The sequence below is a fragment of the Peromyscus californicus genome, unplaced genomic scaffold, assembly GCF_007827085.1.
Source record: "Peromyscus californicus insignis strain IS unplaced genomic scaffold, ASM782708v3 Scaffold_10__1_contigs__length_136768540, whole genome shotgun sequence".
NCBI lineage: Eukaryota > Metazoa > Chordata > Mammalia > Rodentia > Cricetidae > Peromyscus > Peromyscus californicus.
Genome location: NW_026294391.1, coordinates 88,511,809 through 88,538,205, shown reverse-complemented (window position 1 = coordinate 88,538,205; position 26,397 = coordinate 88,511,809). Strand labels below are relative to the sequence as shown.

The 26,397-nt window shown below is 34.8% G+C and overlaps 1 protein-coding gene across 1 annotated transcript in view; it reads right to left on the bottom strand.

Moving 5' to 3' along the window:
- Nrk (Nik related kinase) overlaps positions 1 to 26,397 on the bottom strand; it is a 104,334-nt gene that overhangs the window by 23,682 nt on the left and 54,255 nt on the right. Inside the window, exons 6-18 of the mRNA XM_052749190.1 lie at positions 26,240 to 26,350; positions 24,699 to 24,789; positions 22,335 to 22,465; positions 19,495 to 19,549; positions 17,908 to 17,986; positions 16,722 to 16,897; positions 14,890 to 14,953; positions 13,317 to 14,469; positions 10,736 to 10,834; positions 7,300 to 7,367; positions 4,753 to 4,847; positions 2,350 to 2,447; positions 733 to 1,094 (exon numbers count right to left, since the gene is read on the bottom strand). Coding sequence (XP_052605150.1) covers positions 733 to 1,094; positions 2,350 to 2,447; positions 4,753 to 4,847; positions 7,300 to 7,367; positions 10,736 to 10,834; positions 13,317 to 14,469; positions 14,890 to 14,953; positions 16,722 to 16,897; positions 17,908 to 17,986; positions 19,495 to 19,549; positions 22,335 to 22,465; positions 24,699 to 24,789; positions 26,240 to 26,350 — 2,582 coding nt within the window. The remainder of the gene's footprint in view (positions 1 to 732; positions 1,095 to 2,349; positions 2,448 to 4,752; positions 4,848 to 7,299; positions 7,368 to 10,735; positions 10,835 to 13,316; positions 14,470 to 14,889; positions 14,954 to 16,721; positions 16,898 to 17,907; positions 17,987 to 19,494; positions 19,550 to 22,334; positions 22,466 to 24,698; positions 24,790 to 26,239; positions 26,351 to 26,397) is intronic.

Here is a 26,397-nt window from a genome sequence, read left to right as displayed (position 1 = left end):
CTAGACTATGTTAATTTTAACATATGCTTTCACTTAGTTACATATATACCAAGAGCTCTGCTATGGACCCTGGTCAATACTCTCACCAGAAAGTTCAAGTGATATAGGCTTCATATGTTAGAGGATGAGTAAGATAATCACATAATCAGGGTTTATAAATGTTAAGTCTTTTAAATGACCAATATAATTCATTTTGCATGGAAGACAATATTAAACATATTTACCTATGGTGATTATAAAAGAAAATCTGTATGAAAATGGAATTCTTTTTAGATTTTATATCTGGGGAAAATATACAAAAGGACTTTTGGTAACTTCATCAATTAAACGAATGAAGACCATCCTAAATTGCTTAGATACATGACAAAAATCTCAACTCTCTGGGAAATGCTTAGCAATTCTTTCAAATAGAAGTAGAACACTTCATTTTTACCCCATTTCTCATTGTGATTTTTATAGGGAGGGAGATTTAGTGGCATTAATTTAAAGAGAAACACTGAGACAATCCCAGTTATCAAGAAACTAATAAATAATTGAATTTAAATTGTATATAAATAGTTCAGTTACATGTTCTACACCAGAAAAATTTAAATTACAATACCGAACACTTACCAATATGTAAGTACAATTAATTAATTCTCTTAATATTATGTTACATTTAAAAATAAATCAAATATGCCAATAGTTCTGAACTTATAGGCATCTATGGTATAATAACAGAGACAAACGAACCTTGGCCCATTGGTAGCAGCATCAAAATTATCATCTATGCCACGAACAGACCCAGCATCACAGCCAGCACCACGGGCTTTACAGACATTTGCCTGATCAACCTGGTTATTCAAGTCATCACGGCCATTGAAATGGTCATAGGTATCTTCATAAGCATCATTAGAAGCTTCCTCATCACCATCAGTATTAGCACCAGCATCATAGAGTTCAACATAATCACCATCTTCTTCAGGTGGCTGAACGACAGGTGCAGGAATTAACCAGTCATCCCAGAAGATTTCAGAGTGTGCATTACAGCCTACCCATTCATTTGTCAAGTATACAGGGGGTGATATTTTCCCCACTTTAAATCCATCTGGAACCTGTGTGCACAAGAAAGGTTAAGGTAGTCTCTAATAGCTTCTCATTGTTTTTTAGATATTGGAAGTTTCCAAAATGACAACATTTTAAAACATGTTAAAATTATATTCTTTACTGAAACAAAGATGTCCACCCAATACACAGAGCAAATATTTTAGTGAAGATGAGTTGCCCAAATCCAAACATTAGTAATTAGTAGTGGACTTTGTAGATCACACAGCAAATTTACTCACTGTTTATTAACCCTATTGCCTGCTGAGGAGTAGACAGCAGGACAGTATGATGCTGGACAGTATGCTCTACACAAAATCTGTTTTTTCTTTTGGTTTATCCTAACACTGAGATTAAAGTATCACTCTTGAAATAGGTTATTTTCCCAGTTTTGTCTATATATGCCATATAGTATCTTAAATTATTTCTATTGCCTCCAAAAAGCTAAAGAAAACAAGTGTAATTCTTATGTTAGGCATAAACATGTATATGATAGAGCGTTATGAAAATAAAACAATATGATCTGAAAGCACACTGAAAAAGTTTAGGGAGGCCTTTTACTTATACAATCAGAAGACACTACTTTTCCACTAATATTTTGTCTCCTTATCTAAGGAACACTATTAAACAACAGTTGAAAATGTAACTTATATCTCTTGGTCATAGCTTAGTTTTTGGAAGTATGTTTGTCAATCTTCTTTCCTATATATTCTATCTCTGTTTTGTGTGGTACTGGGATTGAACCTAGAGACTTGAGTATGCTACGCAAGCATTCTACCACCAGACTATATCCTCAGCACCTCTCATCAACACATTCTAACAAAAATGTGAAAATACAATATTGTTTAATCAGATAAGTGCTTTTTCCCATTTCAATTTTAAATTCAAAATTTTATATTCTGAGTACTTGCCTAACAATATGATCTTTAAAAATAAAGATTATAAGACACATTTAAACTCCTTTACATTTCCATTTAAAAATACTTTATGTGTATAAGTGTTTGTCTGTGTGCATGTATGTGTACCTTGTACGTGCCTGGTGTACACAAAGGCCAGAATAGGGTGTTAAATCTTCTGGAACTGGAATTGTAGATATTTTGAGTCACTGTATTTACTCTGGAAAACAAACCCTAATCTTCTGAAAAAAAAAAGTGCTGAGTCGAGCCTTTTGTCCATGCCTAGCCTCCATGTTTTAAGGGCAGAAAGAATAGGCCAAACCAAACTGATACTAAAAGTAGGTATAAATGCATCATGAGATAAACCTACATGGATATCAATCAGTAACTTCTGATCAATAGTAGAGTAAGGCGGCGATGACTGGGACTTCCTCCTAGTCACAGGACTCTCCTCCTCAGAAGATGACTCTATGGAGTGCCAAAAGAAGTACATTAGTAACAACAGCGATTTCACAACTGCTTCAGTGTGTAGTGGATCAATTAAACACATTACTGCTATTCTTTCAGCTATTGTCATTCTGTTATGGAAATACCACCTCATATTAAAACCTACTGTGGCTGTTATTCTGAGTTCTGCTTTCAAGGGTACTAGCAGGCTCAAGTTTTGTTCACGCTGTAAACTTACAAGGCATTTTTGTCTTCAATATTTAGTGTATATTTGATAAATCTATTAACCTTCCCGGTTTTAACCAAGTTGTGACTTCCCAAGTATATATATATATATATATATTTGTTTTTCGAGACAGGGTTTCTCTATGTAGCTTTGTGCCTTTCCTGGAACTCACTTTGTAGCCCAGGCTGGCCTCAAACTCACAGAGATCTGCCTGCCTCTGCCTCCTGAGTGCTGGGATTAAAGGTGTGCGCCACCACCACCTGGCCTCCAAATATTTCAATAAAGATGAAGAGTGAGATAACGAAAATTATAAAACTTAACTATGTACCACACATAATTTGTGAAACAACTTTCTCTGGTGTTGGAAACATTCTGTGACTGTTTGGCTAATGGACATTTGAGAGTACTGAATATTAACCACTAGACCACCAGGGGAGCTACTGAGCATCTGAAACATAGCCAGTGCACCTAAGAAACAGGCTGTTCAAATGTTTATTTCAGTTTTGGTTTAGTTTTCATTTTAATAATGCCATGTGGTGTGGCTATTTACTGTCACATTGGACAGCACAATTCCATTATGATAATATTTCTATTTAAAATACAAGTTCTTCCAGTTTGTCAATATAGGTTTTGAAAACTGTGATGAGGTAAATAATAAGTTGCATTAAAAATCCAGTGAGAATATTTAATAGGCTCAGAAATCAGTGGCGTCTAGGTGAACATACTTATTATAAAAAGTTTTCCCAAAGGAATACTGGATCCATGTTTATTTCTAGGGATATTAACTATAAATATTACTGCCCTTCCTTTATCTGCAAACTAACTATATATACTCAAAGTCTAAACACTACAAATTAAAACCCATGCATTTGTAATGCTGCTATCTTTTTAGAATGTCATACTCCATATCTTAGAATGTGCAGTTTTGCTGTTTATTATTTTTTTCAGGAAGTAATTCTTTCAAGTCTTTTAGAGCAGAAGGAGACCGACTGTAAAGGTGGAGTGTCTGATGATTTCTCTGGCACATTGACAGTGAGGTGACTTCCTCTCTGAGGAAGCCTAATCTGCTGGGAATCTCAGATGCTCTGTGTCATACACACAAGTGTCTCAGCCCTGAAAGGTTTAGCTCTTATTTGCAGACATAGTACTGCTTCCTTCTCCTATGTTGATGGATTATTTTATTTCAGAAAGGCAAGTGAGTGAACTGTAAAATTGATGTGTTTGCCATAGATTAGCAAATTTATACCTGACCAAACTAGAAGGAAAACATTCCTAGTATTTTGCCTTATCTTTTCAGAACATCTTTCTATGTGAGAATACAGTATGAAAAGAACTCTTTCATCATATTACTCTCCTAAGCTGGAATAGGGTTTTAAAATTCAGAAATTTGAATATTTGGTATTCTATATCCCTTATGATATAAACATTTAGCAAAAATCTGTATGCTGCAATTTTTATAAATAATGTGAAGGCTTGGTCAGGAAATGCCCTCTAATTAAACTTATCTTGCATGCTTAAAACTGGAAAATGTCAGATTTTTATGACTTAATGCACAACTTTTTGATTTCTCATACTGTCTAAAAATGTATAATAAATTTCAAGTCTATTAAATGCACATCATCAATAAAATATTTGATTGAAATTGATACCAAAATTTGAGAAGCACTCTTGGTATTACTTGATTATTATTTTTTCATGTATTTTGAATAAAGCCATCGCTTTGTATCATGTAAGAAATATTTATGTGATATTGTCTATCATATTTTGGAGAGGTGAAATAAAATGACAAGTAAAGCTTATTCTCACAATTATTCTATTATATTGTAAATGTAGGCTAATAAATTTTGGCTAGTTGAATAGTCTTTCAAGTTCTTTAACATATTATCTCATGTTGTATAGGAACTAAATGAAATGATCACTTTTCATTTCTCAGAGGTCACCACTAACCACTCATATACTGAATCAAACCAACTGCTTGTCTTAATACTGCTTGATCTCCTTAATATTTTTCATTCACTCTTTCTGGAAATTCTTCTTTACTTCTGAAACATAAGCTGTTAAATATTAGGCCTATGTATTTAACTTTGAGTTCTGAATCACCTGATGCTGCTTGGTAATTCTGAGGATATAGGGAACTCCTCTGTCTGACGTCCATGGGCTGCTGAACTTCTTCGAAAAGAGGATGCTGAGAGACACTAAAATGATGAATAGACCAAAGGTTTAACGAAGATGTGTTTATAATGATGATAAGCATATTATGATGTTTTACCTTCATCTCTTAAAAAGAAAAGAAAGACAGGAAGGGATGTGCCACATTCTAAAATGCTCAAGAGCACATATAACTCAACACAGAAAGATTTTCTTAAAATTATATATCACACTGAAAAAAGGTAGAGCTTGGATATTATATTCAAATTGTAATTTCTGAAACCTAGTTTATCTATGATAGAGAAACAGTTTCCATGTGTGGAAACAAATAAAAGAAAGCACCTTTCAATATAGTATACATTTTTTTCACATAGAATATACTTTCTGTAAGTGTTCATAGCAATATTCATATAAAATTACCCAGATAACATCAGCAAACAAAATCTTCTAGTGCATAATAGAGTTTATTTATTTATTTATTTATTTTTGGTTTTTCGAGACAGGGTTTCTCTGTGTAGCTTTGTGCCTTTCCTGGAACTTGCTTTGGAGACCAGGCTGGCCTCGAACTCACAGAGATCCGCCTGCCTCTGCTTTAAGATTTATTTATTTATTACAGTGTTCTGCCTGTATGTGTCCCTGCAGGCCATAAGAGGGCACCAAATCTCATTACAAATGGTTGTGAGCTGCCATGTGGGTACTGGGAATTGAACTCAGCACCTCTGGAAGAGCAGCCAGGGCTCTTAACCTCCGAGCCATCTCTCCAGTCCACATAATAGAGTTTTAATATGGCAAGTACAAAGAGTTTTTTTAATTACAGATATCCCACTGTTAGCCTGTTTTTATTTTCCCATAATTCATGTTTTAACTATATTGTTCCTGGTTGAATAGGTAAAAGTTTGGATACATAAACACATCCATTTTTACTATTAAATTCAAGTGCCAGGGTAGATACTTTTATTTGCTTTCAGTTTTCTATCTAGGACGAATTTCCTTTGTTAATTAATTTTATAACAGACAAAAGACATTAGTATGGCACATCTCTTCAGAAAAAAATTCAAGACTCATTTACAGTAATTTTATAAACTTATTTTTGTTTGTGAGTTCATTATAGTTTTATGCTTTTTATAAATTTAAACATACTTAAAGGAAACACATTTGTTAATAATAAATTAATCTGTTTGTAAACTTACCAATCACTCTCAAATTAACATTAAGTTTAAGTTGTATATACGGAATTGTATTAAAATTATGTTTGATGGCACTAACAATCTATTAAAAATAACCTGATTTTTTTCTCTTTGAGGTCAGAAGTATCATGGTAACTCAGGTTTTGAATGTAGAGAAAAAGAGTTCCCAATATTAATTTCTAATTTTTAAAAGTTTCTCCCTCAGGTTTCATGTGAAGATATAAAGTCAAAAGCTTTAAAAATAATGTTGTATGGCTGTGCTTATTATATATGAATTCTCTGTCATCTGCCCATACTGTGCAGTATCTTTAATTTTAATTTTATTTCATTTGTATTTTTTCTTGAACATTTTACTGTATTATGTGGCGAGTATATAATTAATAAAATCCAAATTAATTTACTTAGGGGCAAAATGTTTGGAACACTGATTATGACATACTTTTTTCAGTGTGTGTGTGCGTGTGCACACACCTGGAAGTACAAACATGTCATGCCACATATGTGGAAATCATAAGGACAACTTGTGGAAGCTGGTTCTCTCCTTTGACTGTATGGGTTGTGGGAACTGAACTCAGGCCATTAAGTTTGATACAATGTGCTTTTACTCACCAAGCCACCTCACTGGCCCTGTCTAAAATCTTTAATATAAGGAATGCTCAATAAATATTTACTGAATGACTGACTGAATGAACCTAGGCTAAGGTCTCTTCATGTGAGTTTGGTCCATCTTAAAAATTGTCTTTCACATATAATGCATTGCACAGAACACCTGACTTATGGAACATAATCTTTAAAAATTACTGGATCCAACAATACTACAAAGATTAAAACTGCAATGAACAGTTTCTATGTTGCACATTTCATCTTATTTATAGGACAACGATTCACATATTTGATTTTGACCTCAGAACATTTTCAGGCTTTCTGGTTCTGTGGCATTAGCTTCTGAACATATGGATAATTTGTTTTAATATGTTGTACACATAAGAAAACTTACCTGGCATTTATTAAATCCTACTGCTAAATGAATAGTATCAAATAAGTTGTTGTGATTACTTCTTTTACTATATTTTCAAAATCGTTAGGTAATTATTGAACTGAGTCACATGGACTAGACTATGAAAGCTGTTACTGGAAGATATTCTTATTGGATCACTGCAGTTAGGTTTTTAAATGTAAGCCAATTTTAGCAAATTGTCATGATGTGAGTGATAATTTAGTTTTGACTGCACATGGAAATTAATTTCAAAGAAACAAAATTTTGTTTTTTACCTACAGTTACCACAAGCAATTTAAAAACAGAAACACATACCTTGAAGAAAATTTCACACGGTGTGTACGATTCCGGTTGCAAGGAATAGAAGCAGATCTCTCTTGGACCTTAGAGATGCAACAAAATCAATAGTTTGATGAAGTTCTTGACCATAAATTCTTTTGTGTTATTAATTTATTAGGTAATTAATTTCTTCACATATATTTTCCCCAAATCTAACTTAAAAACACAATTTTTTAAGCCGAATTATTTTTTATAACTATAACCTTAGAACTTATAGACCAAAATTTCTGATGTTTTCTTTGAACATTAGCATAGGTGCAGACTCTGGAAACAATATAATCAAAACTTTTCATTTTAGCTGGGCAGTGGTGGTGTACACCTTTAATCCCAGCACTCCGGAGGCAGAGGCAGGCAGATCTCTGTGAGTTCGAGGCCAGCCTGGGCTACAGAGTGAGTTCCAGGACAGGCTCCAAAGCTACACAGAGAAACCCTGTCTCAAAAAAACAAAACAAAATAACCACAAAAAAACCTTTTCATTTTATTATTGAGTCGTCATTAACCTAGAAAAAGATAATGACATTTCTAAAAATTTACAGGTCAAAATAAAAATCTAAAACCAGTTTACTTTTCAACCAAAAATTAAGAATTTAAGTTCAAACTCATGCCTGTCTAAACTAACTCTAAATTTTCACAAATAAAATTTGTTATAGTTTCTTTGAGAAAGTATGTCATAATAAGTGTTCCAAATACTTTTTGCCTCTAAGTAAATTATTTCGGTTTTTTATAACCATACACTCATTTACTATAATAAAATACTCAAGAAAGAGCACATACAATGTTGGCTTACATCAATGGAGTAGATTTTCTTTCTGTTAACAATAGCAGGCAGATCCGTAGTCTGTTGCCTTGTCTCATTTAGGTTTAAATCACTAAGTTTTACCCCCAGTAATTTTCTGCTATGCCCCCCAATAGGCCATTCTAACATGCAATAAAAAAGTCACTGGACTCTTTAAAGAGGAAATTACATCATGTTTCACTTAACAAAAACTAGCATATTGTAAAAAAAAAAAATCCTCTAATTCCTAGAACTGTACTTAGCCTTCATACATTAGTGTGCCCTATGAAGTGATTTATCAAAGTTGTCCTTGTACTTCAACAGATAGATTGGTGAGAAATCAAAAACACTGTAGGTATTTCATGTTTGGCTAACAAGCAATTCCAAATGTAACCAGATGTTTTGCAGTATGCATGATGAACATCTTCCTGAATAACTTTTTCTTATTTCAGTTTAGACAATTGGTATTATCCTGATCAACTCTATGTCTTTCATGAAGTTGATCTCAGGAACTTTCTATTTTATTCAAATATTTTAATTTTTATTGTATACTGGGTCTCCCTATGTTTCCCAGGCTGTCCTAAAATTTCCGAGCTCAAATGATCCTCCTGTCTCTGCCTCTCCCAATAGCTGAGACTACGGATACGTAATGTCACCACAGCAGTGTCAAGAAACTAAGTGACACTTATTAAATGAATGTCAAAAATCACTAAATGTGTATAATAGCAAAAAATGAAAAGGCAAGGCTTAATATGACTTGACGTTCTTTGTTATTAAAAATGGGAGACAGAAAGTAATTAGTGTGAATTGCATATATTAAGACAAAACATGTTCCAAACCAAACAATGCTCATTCATTGCATGTCTTGCTCAGTGTCAATAACTACCATCTGGGAATACAAGCAAAGCCATGTGTTAAGGCAGCAAGGGAGATATTATTGACTGTTCTCACTAACTGACACAATCCCACTTATCTTCCTTCTGTAAATATTTAGTACTTATAAAACAATAATCTTGCCAGGCAGTGGTGGCACACACCTTTAATCCCAGCACTCGGGAGGCAAAGGCTGGCAGATCTCTGTGAGTTCGAGGCCAGCCTGGGCTATAGTGTGAGTTCTAGGAAAGGCACCAAAGTTACACAGAGAAACCCTCTCTCGAAAAACCAACCAATCAACCAACCAAACAAACCAAAAAAACTCCCCCAATAATATTAACTAGTCAACCAAGACTTAGTATCTAAGAAACTATATTTCAAAAGTCTTGACAAATTTCATAGTAGACTCTTGTGAAGTATCTGTGCTGATCGTTAACAATGTGACTCCTAAACTACCGTCACCAGAGGAATGTTAGTATTATTTATTCATGTACTAAATAATCTCAGTCACCAAAAATAATTTGGGATGTTGGCTGTTAGGAATGCAAGTCATGAGAATGCTACCATATCTAAATAACAAGTGAATTCACATCCTCAGTCTCACAAATATGTGTTATGAATACTGTATTATTTGATGTGGTCATCAAAACAGAAGTAACTGTGACATGTAATCATTTAATTTTTGTGTGTGTGAGAAAATGAATCATAGATTAACTGACCCAGATTTGTAACTAATAATGCACCAAGAACAGACACTATCAAGATAAAGGATGACATTTGGTTATCTTACACTTTGAACTACTCACATTTTGATATGAAATACTGTATTTTTAAAAAACACTGAAAAGCATTCTTACTTGAACTATGTGCATATGCTAGATATTTTAAATGAAATAAGTTTGCAAACTTAAGAAAAATCAAAGTGATGCCATTTGCCAGCAATGATAAAAACATGAGCTTTCAAGGTAAAATTGTAAATTAGTATCTGTTACTGAGTACTTGACAGCTTATGAATACTCAATTACATTTCTGGTAAAATTGGTAGTGCTGTTTTGATATTGTAAAATGGAATGTAAACATTTGGGAGAATCTGTGAACTAATATTTTCTACTTGATGAATACATGAATTTAGAAATCATGTATAAGTGAAATATCTATTCATAGTACAAGATATTGGAATGGATTTTAATATACAAATTAATTACATTGATACAAATTAATTAGTTATACAAAATTTTATGAATATGATTTTAGATTCCATTTGTCTAGTTTGGGGATGTTACCAAAGAATATGCACAAGTATCTGAAGGAAAAATCTACAACAGTCACAATTATCTGAAAATTTTATACAAAATTCCCCTTTCTAGCAATCTATAAGTAACAAGCCAGCTCTTACACATATATTTCAAGCAAAACACCATATGGCCACAGATTGAATTATGAAGTAGATATGAATATCCAGCTGTTTTCTATTAAGCAAGGCAGATTAAAAGGATTTGAAAATATGAGACAATGACACCCCTATAATAATATTTTAGACAAGATAAATATTTTTCATTTATATTTATTTACCATGTTAAATGTATTTGTACCTTTTTATTTTTATTTTAATTTTCAGTAAGTTAGGTAGTTAATGACATAATGAAAAAGCTTTATAGAATTCTCAATATTTAAGATTATAAAGTGATCCTGAGAGCATTAAGTTTAAGAGGCACTTTTCTAGGTACTTATTAATGTCATAACATCTCATATTGAGAAATTTACCTCATTTCCTGTAGGATTTGGAACGTATGGTTCTATTTGGACTTCAGCCTGAATTGAATGAAACACTTCATCATTGTCTGATGAGTCATCTTCTTTATCCTTTGAAACAAAAATCATATAAATATTTAAATGACTGTGAGAGTGCAAGTGATAGGAACAACAGAATCATCATCTTAATTTGTGATGAATAATTTCCAAATGAATTATTTAAACAAGTAGCTTCTAACAGTTTTTGGTTAAGGATCCCTTTTCAAGCTGAGAAAGGGTACCGAATGCTCACAAAAAACTGCAAATAGTCACACACGTTTGCATAGATTTGCAGGCGAACTGTTAGGTTCCTGAAGCTTATCTAGGGGTTCTAAATTAGGAATCTGATTTACCACTTGATTAGCACATAATCACAACCTAACTTTCTCATTTGGTGAGTTGTTATAAGTCTAACATTTGGTCCTGAGTAGAGGAAGATCTGTGATACAGAGGTGCAAATATTCCTCCTTAAATTAAGCTCTGAGTTAAGAAATTGTTCAATCAAATGAATCAACCACCATTATCTAGTCCAATTATAAGGAAAAATGTATTCATTTTCCTTACTAGTATGGCAAAGCGCTCAGACATGTCTCTAAATTCTAATTAAATTTCATGTATTTCATATTCATGTATTTCAAAAGAACTATGTCTTTAGTATGAAGAATTTTATTTCTTTTAAGTTATTTTTAAGGAATACATATAAAGATATGTATATGAGAACCTAGGCTCATAGGATGGTAGCAATTGTTCACTGACTTATTTACATTTTGAAATAGCTTCTCATACATACATACACACACACATATATACATATATATATATATATATATATATATATATATATCTCCAAAACAATGACAATAAGTATGCTCTCTTCTGCTAATATTAAGCATATTTCCAGAATAAATACAAGTCTTGTTCACTGATGCAAATCCCATTAGCTCTAATTGGTTAAGAGAGCTCATTGAGAACAGTCATTAGCTGTTAGATGCCTTTATTCATGTTACATACCACCATTTCAGACTCATGTCTCCTCTTCTGCATATGATTTCTATCTCTTTATATTCTGGGAGTGATGCATCCATTTCTCCTTTTGAGTCATTTTTTTCTGGTTTTTAAAATCTTGTCTCATGTAAATGTGCCAGGGAATTATCATTTGTTTAATAGATTTAATGTGCACACACCTAAATAATTACTTATCTAGATACTCAGGCAAGGTTCAGTTGTAATCACTACATCAGTTATTATTTAAGTGGATGTGGTTAATTGTTTAATCATCATATAATAATTCCTTTTATACAAATAATAGTAAAAAATTATTAGAAAACAACTATTCTCCTGTTTCCTGACCTTACTAATTTGCTTATCAAATCTACAGATTATTCAATATCAGATTAATATTGCCAGATAAAATTCAACAAAGCCTGTCAAATTTTATTCACCTACATATGGGAGTTTTGAAGAAGTGAAGTTTTATTGATTGATCCTAAATGAGAAGTTAAATTCTACTTGTTTTCTGGTCTGTGCAGTCACATCATTGAATAATTGCATAAAAGCATGGGTGCATTAAGAAGATAAGTAATAAATATGACAACTACTACAGAGCATTTTGGAAATTAGTTTTGTTCTAATTTTTAAAAAGATTTATTTATTTTTATTTTAATTTATTTGTATATGTATTTTTGCCAACATGTATGTGCATAGTGTTTGTGGAGACCAGAAGGTAGTATGAGATTTTCTCTGAAACTGAAGTTATCGATCACTGTTAGATGCCATGTGGTACTGGGAACTGAACCTGAGTCCTCTGAATGAGCAAGTGCTCTTAATCTCTGAGTCATCTCTCTAGTCCTGACTTGTTGTTTTTATTTAATCTCAATTTAAATGTCTCAAAGTACAAATAAATGCAATTCACACATGTAGTGCAGTCCAGCATTCAATTGCAAGAAATAACAAATAAGCAACTTCAAATTAAAAGAAAATTTATTTTTATTTATGTGTATGTGTCTACTTTAATTCATTTGCACCATATGTGTGTAGAAGCTCATGGAAGACAGAAGGTTTCAGGCAGTTATGAGCTGTTATGTGGGGTTCTGGGAATTGAACTTATGTCCTCTGCAGGAGCAGTAAATTCTCTTGTCTGAGGGGCTGTATTCTAGTCCCAGAAAGTTACATATTGAGGAATAAAAATGGAGGCAACTTTGGAATTTTAAATTAGGAATGTTTCAAGAGTCAAAATAATTATTTTAAGTGTTTGTATGCTGTCCCATTACTGGTTTAAGGAGTAATTGGTAAAACAAAACAAACCCCTAATAATTAAGGCAAAACTCCTATAGAGATACATTCAAACCATTACTTGTATTATTAAAGCAATTTTTCCTTTTTTGATCACAACTATCTGGAGATTTCAGACTGATTCATTTGAAGTGCAAATTAGTAAATCTTTGGTAGAGCATGGAGTATTTATTTCATTGTGCTTCAGGGAGGAAAATTGTAGGCACTAACTAGCACATTTTCTTAATAGTTTTCACTCAGGAAAAATATCAAAATCTCTTACATTTTCAACCTGTCTCAATTCCTCTTCATGCTGATTGAAGATGTCCTCCCATCTACGCTGGCGCCGTCTCCTGCTGGCTTCTACATCTGAAAGTTCAAATTCCTCAATTCTCCATAAGGACTTTGCCCTGAACCTCTTGGGTGATAATCTTTTCACCAGTGCTTGCTTTAGACTAGCAACTTTGGATTTTTTCTTCCGTGTCTGTTCTGGTTGAGTGTAAAACGCATCTGAAGACAAATTTTCCAGCAAGATTTGCAGTGGACCCAGTGGTTTTGAGATAAATGCATTTGGTGCTTGAAGCAAGTCCCTTGACAGTCCCTCTATCAGTGCTTGAACTGCACCAATAGCCTGTGAGGCCTCTAGAGCCCAGGCCTGTGCCGGAGGTGACTCTTCATTTTGTTCCCCCACCGGAATTAGCACTTGGGTGTCCAAGTGAAGAGGCAAGAGCACATGATGGTTCTGTGACAATAAAGGCAGGAACACCTGGGCATGTACTTGGAGTACCTCAGGTTCCTTTTCCTCAATCTCAGCTTGGGGAGGCTCAACAGCCTGTTCTTGCACCTCTGGCTGCTCAGGTGCCCTATTCTGCTCCGGATTCTGCTCAGGAAGTGGATCCTGCCTCTGCTGTTGTTCAGCAGCCTGGCCCTGCCTCTGCTGTTCAGGTGCTCTATCTTGCCCCGGAAATTCTTCTGGCACCTGGTCCAAATCTTTAAGCTGTCCTGCTTCTAAGGCCTCAGACTGCTGTTCATTGGGTACAGGAGCCTGCATCTCTGGTTCTTTATCCTCAGTAGGGAGTGGCATGAGCACCCGGGCTGCTTTCTTTAGTCGGGGAGGTGCTTGAATCCGCTTGAATACTGGTGGGGATGCCTTAGCTTTAACCTGAGCCTGTAATGGCCTGAACACCTGAGCTGCCACATGTAGGAGGCGCTGCGGTGCCTGAGCCTGCTTCTGTAAAGGCCTGGGTGTATTGTCCTCAGCACGGAGAGGCAGGAACCCCCTGGCTGCCCCCTGCAGCTGCTGAAGTGCTTGGAACCGTGGCTCTTCTTCATCAGGTAACCACCTTGGCTGAGGGGGTTCTCCATGCGGGATTCTAAGTGGTCTGCATCTGCTGCTATTTGGCATTCTCAGGAGTTCATGAGTGCAAGAAGGTCCTCTAAAATAAACACACAGATGACTGTCATATAATAAGAGAGTTCAGTGGAACTAGGTCATGCATGAGAATTGATTTAACTTTTAAAAGATAGAGCCCCCCTCCACAAAGATAACAATTCCTGCAAAGTCTGAAATAGTCTCCAGGTAATATGTGTAACGTTAATGGATTAAATCCTTAATGTAGGTTGGTATTGCACATGATCATTCTATTGATATGTAGGAAGTCATTTTGGAATAGTAACAAAAATTCTCTAATATTTTCATACAATATCTCGTATAAACAGAAGTATACTGGTTTTGTTGTTTATTTGTTTTATACCAGAAAGGATTAAGTTGTCTTGAGCAGAAGGCAATAGCATTAAACCTATTTTCTTAGGTAACATGCTGCTATCTAATTATACATTCAGTTTTCCCAACACACCTGAATCTCCTTGTGGCGTACTGTTCCTCAATAGCTGCTTCTCTTTCGAAGACCAGAGGTATGTCTTAAAATGAAACAGAGAAAAGGATGCGTAAACAGTGTGGGATTCTCCTTAGTCGCTTAGCAGCTTCTAAGGCTCAGGATGTAGAGTGCATTCATACAGGTAAGACAGTAACAAATAAGACAGCTCTTCAAACATACTTTGCTGGTGGTGTCAACTCTCAAGCTATACTTTTGAAACACAGTAGAGATACCTCAGGCAGATTAGTTTCTCTGGACATAAGAAAGAAATTTTCTGGCAGTTTGATTGCTGCAGTTCTAAAGAGATAAAAGGCAGAATAGAATAAAAGGGTGGGGAGGGACAAGAACAACTTTATGGTGTGGGTTTGACCTGTAGAGCCTTGAACATTTGGGCTACCCCATATGGTCATTGATGCTCCCGAGTTTGCGCCAGAAGAGGCTTAATTACTTGCAAGATCCCAAGCCTGTAGTGGCATAAACACCTTGGCTGTCCATGAAGTTGTTTAAGTGCTTTTCACTTAGGTAACCACCTTGACTGAGGGAGTTCTTCATGCAAGGCTCTAAGTAGTCTGCCTTTGCTTGTTTTATATTTAACATATAGCATTCATCTTTCCTATCAGCTGCGCTGTTACTACTGAAATGTGGAATCTTACAAATGGAAGAGTTTTCTTTCAGTTCCCTGTTTTAAATTGTTTAGGACAGCTATAATTACATTTATGGAGTAATCTCCAAATAAAAGGAACTTTACTGTAGGTAATATTTTTTTTTGAAATCTTGTAACTCTAGATTTCAGTAAATTATGGCTGATGTTCCTGTAGCAATTTGCGATGGCTGACCTGTATGATGCTGGTCCCAATAACTTCATTATCAGATGATCATAAAGTGCCCTGCAGTTCCCCATTTGGAAACAGGACACATAATTTTGTAGATGGGACAAGCAATACTGCAGTCACTGCCACAGCTGATTAGATCTTAGCATGCTTTCTATCCTTTTCAAGTTCCCTCTTCTTCACTCCATAGTTACTCTGGACCCTGTCTATAGTCCCTGAAATCAAATGCAGAAAATTCTAGAAAATATGAAATTGGAGCTTCCTGAGTATTTTCTCGTACATTGAGTAAATTAATCTTGTCACTTTTGGCATCAATAAGTGCAACCTTACCTTTGTGTACATAAATTAGCTTCTTTAATTATATCTCAGAGTTTGTAATTAGTACATAAATTTAACTTCACATGATATATACAAATTATTTCAAAACTAAGTCATTAAATGTGCAATTATAAACACATTTATTTCCTAAAAAGTTGATTAAATTTCTTTACTTAGAAGTTTACTTAAAATAATATAGCCACAATACAAAATTCTATTTGAATCTAAGGCTTAAGTTTTGTAAATATGAATACTTGATAGGTATAATAGAAAAAGGTGAATAACTTCATAGATAAATGCTCACAAAAGAGATAATCATGTGAATTAGTGACATATAGCACTGAAAATATAAATGTCAAAAGACTCTGTGTTTTTAACTTTCAGATTGTTTTTAAGTGTGTGTGTGTGTGTGTGTGTGTGTGTGTATAAGTTCATGTGAGTGTGAGTGCTTACAGAGGCCAGATGTGTCAGATCTACTTGGGATGGAGTTGAAATCAGTTATGAGCCATCTGACAGGGGTGCTGGGAACTGAACTCAGGACCTGCCTTTTCCCTGCTGAACCATCTTCTCAGGCCCCATCAATTAAATTCTTAAACAAATATGAAACTAAAAACCACAAATTAAGTCTTTTATCTGAATGATACAAAACTTTGTTGTCTCTACCTTTCTTCTGTCTCTTTTTAATGATTCCAGTAAGATGTTTTGTCAATGACTCCACAGTGTGCCGTTCATTTTTAATATTCTCAACAAATGGGTGATGAAGCATATTTCCAGATGTAGGACGAAATAGGAAATTTTTTATCATGCACTTTTCCATGAAATTGTGGAACTTACGGGACCTGAAATAAATGAAGCATACAGATGAAAGACATTGTCACCTGCTGCACTGTTCCTATCCTACTACTGTGCTACTTTCAAGGTCAAATATTCTGAAAGACATGTTCGATTTATATTTGTCTTTCAATTAGCAAACATCCAGCGTTGTAACAATATACATTATACAATGAGGTCATTTAAACTTCAGAAACAGAAGTCAAGTCAACAGACTTTTCTACTCTGCAATAGAAATTTCAATGAATTTGGCATCATGTACATGGTAAAGCTCATGTAATAAGATGCAATTAAAAGATTAATGTGGCATATGTTGTCAGGGAATGTGGACTGGTCATATGCTGTAACAGGCATCCTCTGGAGTCAGAATGTTTTACTTCAAACAATTACTACCACAGAGGCTTCACTATGATTCCAAAAGAAGGTATCGATAACCAAGACAAACTAAGCTTGTAAAATGGCACATGAAAAGCGATACAGTCCAAAAGTTTGAATCTATGTAAAGAGTTAAGTTCAGAAAAAGTGCCAACAATGAAATAACAATTCTCATCTCTTACTAATATTTTTATTAAGCAAGAGTTTAACTGGATTAACCAGCTTCATAGAACAGAATTCTCATGGTTGCCTGGGCTGTAGCAATTCAGAGGGAGTTCTTCAAGTCTATGGATGTTTAAAATAATGGGCTAACCAATAGGACTGCATATCTGAATTACTGACTGCATGTCTAGACACCATGAAAAATATCACTTATAGGTGCCATTGCTTTACCTCATTGCTATAGAAGCAGCTGAAAATGTCTATGTCTATTAATGAAAAGACTGTAATATCCTCATCATGTATTATAGAGGATACTACTTATTTCTAGCTAATCACGTATATCTTGATGAAAACTAGCTATTTAGACATCCATGTTAAGATACTGGAATACAGGACAAAAATGTTGAAACAAGAATGGCCAAATTAATGAAAACTTTGTTATAAAATACTAAATCAATATATTTAAGAAATTCATGTTTACCATCCACTGGATTTGACTGTGGGAGCAGATTCCCGTAGAATAATGAAAAGGGCTTCCAGGGGTTGAAGATTACACAGAGCTGTTAAGGGAAACAGATGAATTCAGAAAGAAAGTAAAGGGCAACTGCAGAGCCTACTGCTCATTCCATAGGCTCAGGGTTCACTCACATATCCTGTTAAATAGACACTAAGAGATGAACAGTTATAAATAAATGTACAACAACTAAGAGGAAAATTTGTTTGAATAAAAACCTTACATTAAGTCAGTGTCTCCATTACTAGGTTTAACAAATCAATTAAAAATGGCTATTAGAAAAATGGTCAATAGTATTAAAATGCTTTATACAATGTCCGGGAGAATGCAAAACTAGGGAAATATATGGTCCAGATGAAAGTAAACTGGCCTGGTATACAGGAGGAATTTTTGTCCATATTCTGCTCACCATCAAGCAGAAGATTCACACTGTCACAAAAAAAGGGAGAGGCTTAGAAGCACATCTCTTCAACTTGTGGCCTGTGGTGTTATGGTGTTTGAATGCTACTACAAATCTTTCAGCCTCAGTGGAAAAGCCTCATGTGCTTAAGTCCCCACATATAACCTGAGAACTAAAAACGGTTCTGTTTTCTATTGGTAAAGCACCCTTTCCCTACTAAGTTTTTCTTCTTCGTTTTCTCTGTTTCTCTGGGAGATCCTGATGTACAAAAGATCAAAGGATGATAATTTTCTTACCTAAATCTTGGAAGACACCATCTGATAATTGTGGTTTTGGAAAACTATCCCCTCTGAGATGATAATTATCATAACCTAGAAGATTGCTACAGTTAAACTGACGAGTATCGTTTTCATGCAGAGTAAATACTCCAGGCAATAAAGGATAGTAGTGAAAGAGAAATTTTTGATAGGGAGGCTATCTAAAGTTGCTCATGATTAAAGCACTTTTCATTAATTTTCTAGGCAGATGGCCTATCTCCTTGTGAGTTCAGAATCTCCTGGTCCTCACTCAACTTTCTAAAGAAGCTTGCCATTTTCAATTTCTATGCAAAACTCTTCTGCCCTCCTATGAGTTTGCTCTTCCGTCCCTTTTGGTTCTGTTACTTAAAACCTTAAAATAGAATTAATGCCAACTATCACATTCCAAATGTGAAGAGATGGACAGAAAGTAGATATCAAAGGATAAGGTGTAAGAAACAAAAAATAATAAGATATATATCATATATTTACACATGGTGATTTTTTTTGGTTTTTTTTCGAGACAGGGTTTCTCTGTGTAGCTTTGTGCCTTTCCTAGAACTCACTTGGTAGCCCAGGCTGGCCTCGAACTCACAGAGATCCACCTGGCTCTGCCTCCCGAGTGCTGGGATTAAAGGCGTGCGCCACCACCGCCCGGCCACATGGTGATTTTTATCAAAAGCATTTGTTCATCATTGAAAACATGACCATTTATGGTTTGGTACATGATATGTCACATGTGTAGCTAAATAAAAGCTGACTGTCCCAAGTGTGAGCATCATTTTAGAGAGACAGATTTGTAAAATATACTTGCACAGTCTTTGAACTCGATCAACTATATCAAACATTTGTACTTACGAGGAGCCCCTTCAGCCATTTCAATAGCAGTGATTCCCACAGACCACACATCACTCTAAAAATGACAGCAAGAAAGCAACTATTAAAATGGGAAATTAGTATTAAGAATCTCAAAACCATTTTGGCTGGGATGAGATATCCATGTGAGCCATGTCATCGGTTTTCTATAATAAAGCTTTTTTTTTTTTTTTTTTTTTTTTGGTTTTTCAAGACCGAGTTTCTCTGTGTAGTTTTGGTGCCTGTCCTGGAACTTGCTTTGGAGACCAGGTTGGCCTCGAACTCCCAGAGATCCGCCTGCCTCTGCCTCCCAAGTGCTGGGATTAAAGGTGTGTGCCACCACTGCCCGGCATAATAAAGCTTCTTTAGAGACTGAAGTTACAGAAAGGCTTTATCTGAGTTTGTGACCAGCCAGCACCTCACTATACCATAGGTTCATAAGGGATGATATTCAGTGAAAGGAAAGTTCATCCTGGCTGCAGTTCTACTATTGCTGCACTTTAAATACAAAAAGTAACTTTTTATAAAGAAGTCTTAATATGGAGAACCATAGCGTGTGATTTTGAGTAACTGATTTAATTCTTTTTTCTTTTTTTTTTTTTTTTTTTAGTTTGGTTTTTCAAGACATAGTTTCTCTGTGTAGTCCTGGCTGTCTTGGAACTAACTCTGTTGACCAGGCTAGCCTCGAACTTATGGAGATCTGCCTGCCTCTACTTCCTGAGTGCTGGGATTAAAGGCGTGCACCGCCACTGTCCAGCAATTTAATTCTGTGTATCTCAATTTCATTTATTGTAGAATGCTTTTTTTTTGGTTGTGAGCCTAGCCTTTAACGGCGGAGCCATCTCTCCAGCCCGTAGAATGCTTTTTAATTGCACCCATTTCATAGGATTGTTATGCATGCACATGTACACATATATGGGTATATGTACATGTAGCATATATGTATATTTAATAAACATGTAGATATATTTAATAGTTTATTAAACATTAATATACAAATTATGCTACATATAAACCATATTTGCTGATATATTTTATATAAATCATTGGATACATATTTCATTAGCTCTTGGAATATAATCAATTCAACCTAGAGTCATTATGAAGCTCTGATAAATTATCTCCACCATTGTCAACTGTACTTGGTTTTTCAAAGTATGAACAGGGTGATGGTGAGACGGTTTGGTGGGTAAAGACATTTGCTGCCAAGCCTGCTAACTTGAGTTCAATCATCAGGATCCACAGGTTGAAACGAGAGAACTGACTTCTACAAGTTTCCCTTTGAACTCTACTCATGTGCCTTTTCGTGCACACAGCATGCAGGTGAACGAGCACAGATGCCATACTTAAATAAAATGGAGCTTTAGGAAAGCGTAAAGGGCACCATATTAGAGGCATACTGGCTGTCCCTTAAAATAGTTGACTATTTGTGGAGCCTCGGTTTATAGATACCTTACACTTTGCTTTTTAAGATATTGCAATCTTAAGTTTTCTTTTGATTATTTTGAGATTAAATAATAGAAACAAGTTAAATTACTTGAAAGTCTGTAAAATTGATACAGATATAAGTAATGCAGTAAATGAGTTAAAGAGATTTATTTCTACAGTCTTCACAGCTCCCACTGTACTGCAGAAAGTGCAATAACTTCTCAGCAAATAATTACTTTACAGAACAAGCAAAGGGCATTGGAGGAAATGGCAGAGATGAAATGTAAATTGATTGATTTCAAGTATGGAGTCCTAAGTTCTGTAAAAAGAGGTCATAGTGAATTGTTTGGAAGACTTATGTATGATGTGGCAAGTGAGAGAAGTTTCTCTAGTTTCTAGCAAATGGGGACTTTTGTTCCTTTCCATATTGACTTTTTGGAACATATGTTTGTATATATATAAGTAGACATGTGCATTTCAATTTGAGATTTCAGTAGAAATGTTCATTTGTCTATTCCACTGATTTTCTGTGGTTCTGGAAATGAGCCAAATGCCAAAGATTTTCTCCAGTACACCAAGTAATTAAATTATTATTTTTATTTTTGAACTTACAAGGATTAATTTTGCCTTACATTTATTCTTTACATGTGGAACTGGTGATTAAACATAGGGCTTCATGAATGTTAGACCTACTGGCCAGTATCATCAACCATATTTTTCACTCTTAATTTTGACACAAAGCTGACCTTAAACTCACTTTGTAGCTCAAGCAGGCCTAATACTCCTGCTTTAACCGCCCAAGTAGTTGGGATTACAGTCTTGAGACCCCAGTCCTGGCTTCATTTTATTGAGTTTAGAAATGCCTCTGTTCTTGGAAGTTAAATTTCCAAATAAAGCCATCTAATATATTTTTATAAAGAAGTTGCCAACAACTTGAGCTAGATATTCCCTCCTGAGTCTGAAAGAGTGCTAATGTTCTACTTTGTCTTCATTATTAGAAAATATTATTCTTATGTATACTATGAAACCACATACAGGGATAGAGACTACTATTTTTGAGTAGAGGTTATTTAAAAGGAAGATCTACTTTTTATCCTCTTATCATTAAAATAGACATAGTTGGGGCTAAAGAGATGGTTCAGTGGTTAAAATCACTTGCTGCTTAATCATGAGGACCTGGATTCAGATCCCAGCACTCATGGTTACCTGACTGACAACTAATTGTAATTCCAGCTACAGGGCATTCCATGCTATTTTCTGTCCTCTATGGACACCTGCACACAAATGTGTGTATACACTCACAGAGACACATAGATACACATAAGTAAAATAAATCTTAAAAAAATAAAATAAGATAAATGTAGTCAACGTTTTTTTCAAATCTGAATCCTCACTGTCTGAAGTATGATACTCACTCTGTAATCATAGGAGCGTCTTGGGTCCTCATCACAATTAATCACCTCAGGGGCCATCCAGTATGGTGTACCAATGAAGCTATTTCTCCTTCCATTTGTTCTGCTCACTTGGGCACTCACTCCAAAATCCACTACATATGTCAAAATAATTAATCAGGAACACAAATCTCAATAAGTTATTGCTTTAACTTGGAAAGGCAATACAAAAGCCGCAATGGATAACAAATTTTCTTTCTGGCCCAGAAAACTTTACCAAGAAGTCTTCTCCAGGAATACTGGGAAATGAGCTTTAGCTGCTATTTATGTTGGAATGAGACCCAACAGCACTGTTATAAATTTAACGTAGGTTTGGATAAATGTTTATCATGAATATTAAAAATAAAGTTCCACTGATTACCAAAATGTGGCATATGGCATATGTAGAACTTGGAACTGCCACCAAGCTGGAGGATAAATAGCACTACAAGCCACATCTTAGTAATGTAAGTACTGTTAACAGTTAGGAAGGAAGTCTCATGCCTGACATCTGAAACTCCAATTCCACTGATAAGGAAAAGTGAGCTTCCTGATGTAAGTTAAATAAGTATACAGGTCTTCTGAATCAGGTACAAAATTATCCGGACTGTCTATATCTTAGTTTTGTGTTATAAAAGTTCAGTTTCTTATTCATCTGTGGGATACATTGTAAGAAAATATTTAGTATGGTATCCTGAGAAACAGACAGAAAAGGGCTGAAGTAGACTGGAGTTATTAATTCCAAAAACAATAGACAGGGATGAAATATGAAGTAGATTTTCAAATTTATAATGGTTTCTGGGAATCTGGAAGATGGTGAACAAAATAACTGAAAAGCAGCTTGAATAATTTAGTGGAATCAAAGAAAAATGAAACAAAATTAATAGTTTAAGGCAGTCTTTCAGAGAGTATCTAACAAGAGGGAGGAATATTCCAAATATTTTTGAAGATCTTTGGTCTCTATCTAAACTTTAAAAAAGTATTTCTTTACATAATAGCTCAACCTCCCTACTCTCTCTAATAGCCAACTTTAAAGCCAATAAATACCTAGGAAGACCATAAACTGATATATCCCATATATGCAGGGAAAGCAAGTGGGTAAAATCTAGAAGAAATAATGGAAAATATGAGCTTTTAAAAGGAAAAGAAAATTATGATAAAATGTAGAGTTGAAAACTCAACATTGAAGCTGGGTGCGGTGGCGCACAATTTTAATCCTAGCACTCAGGAGACAGAGGCCAGAGGAGCTGTGAGTTCAAGGCTAACCTAGTCGGCAGAGTGAGTTCCAGGATAGCCAGAGCTACACAGAGAGACTCTGTCTCAAAATAATAGCAACAGCAGCAACAGCAAGAACAAAAGCAAAATAAAATTCAACAATAGAATAATTTGTATTTTCTTTAATGATACAAGGAATATATTATGGATATTATTATCACTTTACAATGTCTTCCCTGCTGTCAATTCTGTGGCTATCGTTACGTTCATATGTATTGCTTAAAACAAAGTTATCTGAAAAATCGAAATCAAAGTGTTTAAGGATTTGTCTCATGAATAAAGTACATCTACATTAGTGAATAGACTTTGAAACAGATATTTAAGACACTTTGTTCGTGCAATTTCTGTTTCATGTTAAGACTGTTTGCGTTACCAGCAACTTGACCCAAGCATGTGAATATAGGGTACATATAGCTTGACAGTGCAGTATCCAATCTTGTATATTCGAATGTGTATTTCAGTGCAGTTGATATTGCCAGTTTTGTAGCTTATGCAAATGAAACATGGTACGTTTTCTCAAAACTACTGTTATTTCAAGAACACACAATTACTATCTCATTTATTCCACAAATATTCAATAAAATATTCTTAATGACCAAAATCTCTCCTCTGGTTCTGTTTATTTAGCAAGAAAATGGGAAATTCAGAATTTGGTTTCCATATTACTGCAACCTCACTTCTGTTCAATATATTTTCAAGGAAAAAATGCAAATAAGCAATTTATGTCTAAACAACTGAAAGCTATTTATAGTCTTCAAAATACGGCTCTATTATGGGCAAGAATATTTTTTAAATGTTTAACACCTACTATGATTCAATCACTGTAATAAGTATGAAAGTTATCTCTAACATAGTTTAAAGCAATAAATGACCAAAAAGTACGACTCATATTATATTTAAAGATAGTTTATCTGCAGTTTCAAAGAAATCATTAGGCATATCCTTTTTACTTTAATGCCAATTTCCTGCCAAACAAAGTTTCGATAAAGCCCAAATAATATATTGGCACTGATATGATCAAAGTCATTCTTCTTCACTTTCTACCTCATCTAACCCTTGCCAGAGTGAACTTACCTAATTTTACTTCAGCATTATGAGTCAGCAGCACATTTTGGCCTTTGATGTCCCGGTGAATTACTCGGTGTGCGTGAAGGTGAGCTAAGCCCTGTACATACATACACATTTTAAAAGTCAGGTAAGTATATAGATACGTATTTTTTTTTTCAGTTTTCTAGTAGTGCTTTTAAGTGCTTTTGGAGAAAAAAAGCTTTTGTTAAGAAAAATGGTCCACATTTGGTTTTTCAAACAAAATTCTTTCTTTAGGCTGGAATGACTACAACCAGTTCCCAGAAATACTACTTTTGGCTATAAGGAAAGGAAAATAAATCAGAATACTCATGAAAGAAAAAGAACACCAAAAAGTAATATTTATATAGATTGGGAAACTCTATCCTCCTTTATAGCCTCTATATTTCTGACTAGCCATGACAGTAAAGACATGGACATCTTAACTATGAACTGTTTTGTTCTGTTTCTTATCCAAACATTTGTTTAGTCTAAACTATTTTCTGGTGAGGTCTGTAGGCCTAGAATTTGAGGGAATATGGAAATTCATTTTAAAGTGTGTACAATTTTTGTTGGCTTACCATGTTGGCTGCAGCCCATTCACCACGGAAAGAACCCCATGACCTGGCTAGACCATGCCATGGTATGCAGTGTTGCACTTCAGTGAGATCATGTCACATACTAGTTGGGCATTAATAATACATTTATTGAGATTTTATTCTGTGCCAGACATTGTGCTAAATGTTTAGATGGAGTCATTGCTAAGTTATCCTAGAATCCCTTTGGAAAATGTGCTATCCTCCTATGTTATGGGTAAGGAAAATGAGACCGGGGGAAATCAAGAAATTGATTAAAGATCACACACAACTGATATGTGATGAACTGAAATCCCAACTTGGTATATGGTTTGCACTCTTAATACATTTGTATTGTTATTGCAAATAAATTCAGACAAAATGGGAAGAATGGCATTCTAAAAGTGTTGAGGGTAATCTTAATTTTATTAATACCCCTTTCTGGTGACCCTTAATGACTTAAGCACTGAACACCGATTAAAGTTGGCTGACCAAGAAGCTCATTGCTTTCATCCAATTTAATGTGAGAAGTAAGGAGAAATGTGGGGCTATTTTCAAATTGATATATGCCCTTTTAAAAGGCTGCAGATGGTTTGGGGCCACACTGTAGAACACTAACTTTTCCTGATTAGACCTCATCTTAATCTATGATGATAGTACTATGCTTAAAAAATAATTAAGCCGTAATGTCAGTCCCATGATTTGATGAACATAGTAGCATGAATTTCACAGAGAGCCATTCGAGACTATGATTTGAGCTTTTGGGTCTTTGAGGATTCCTTATCCACAGGTTATGTCTAAAATTCTTAGTCAGGTGTATAGTATAAATACACACACACACACACACACACACACACACACACACACACACACACACACTCTCGTGTGTGCATGTGCCCGCGCATTTGTGTGTGTGTATGTGTTTTAGAGCCAGGTTCTTTTAAGATCAGGGGCAAGGATTATTTGAATACTCACCTGAAGAATTTCTCGACAGATATAAGCAATCCAGTCTTCTTTTAAACTCTGATTTCTTGTCATCCTCACCACATCAGTGACTGAGCCTGCTGCACATAACTCCATCACAATCTGCAGAGGATCCATAAAAACATAAAATATTTTTAAAATTACAACAG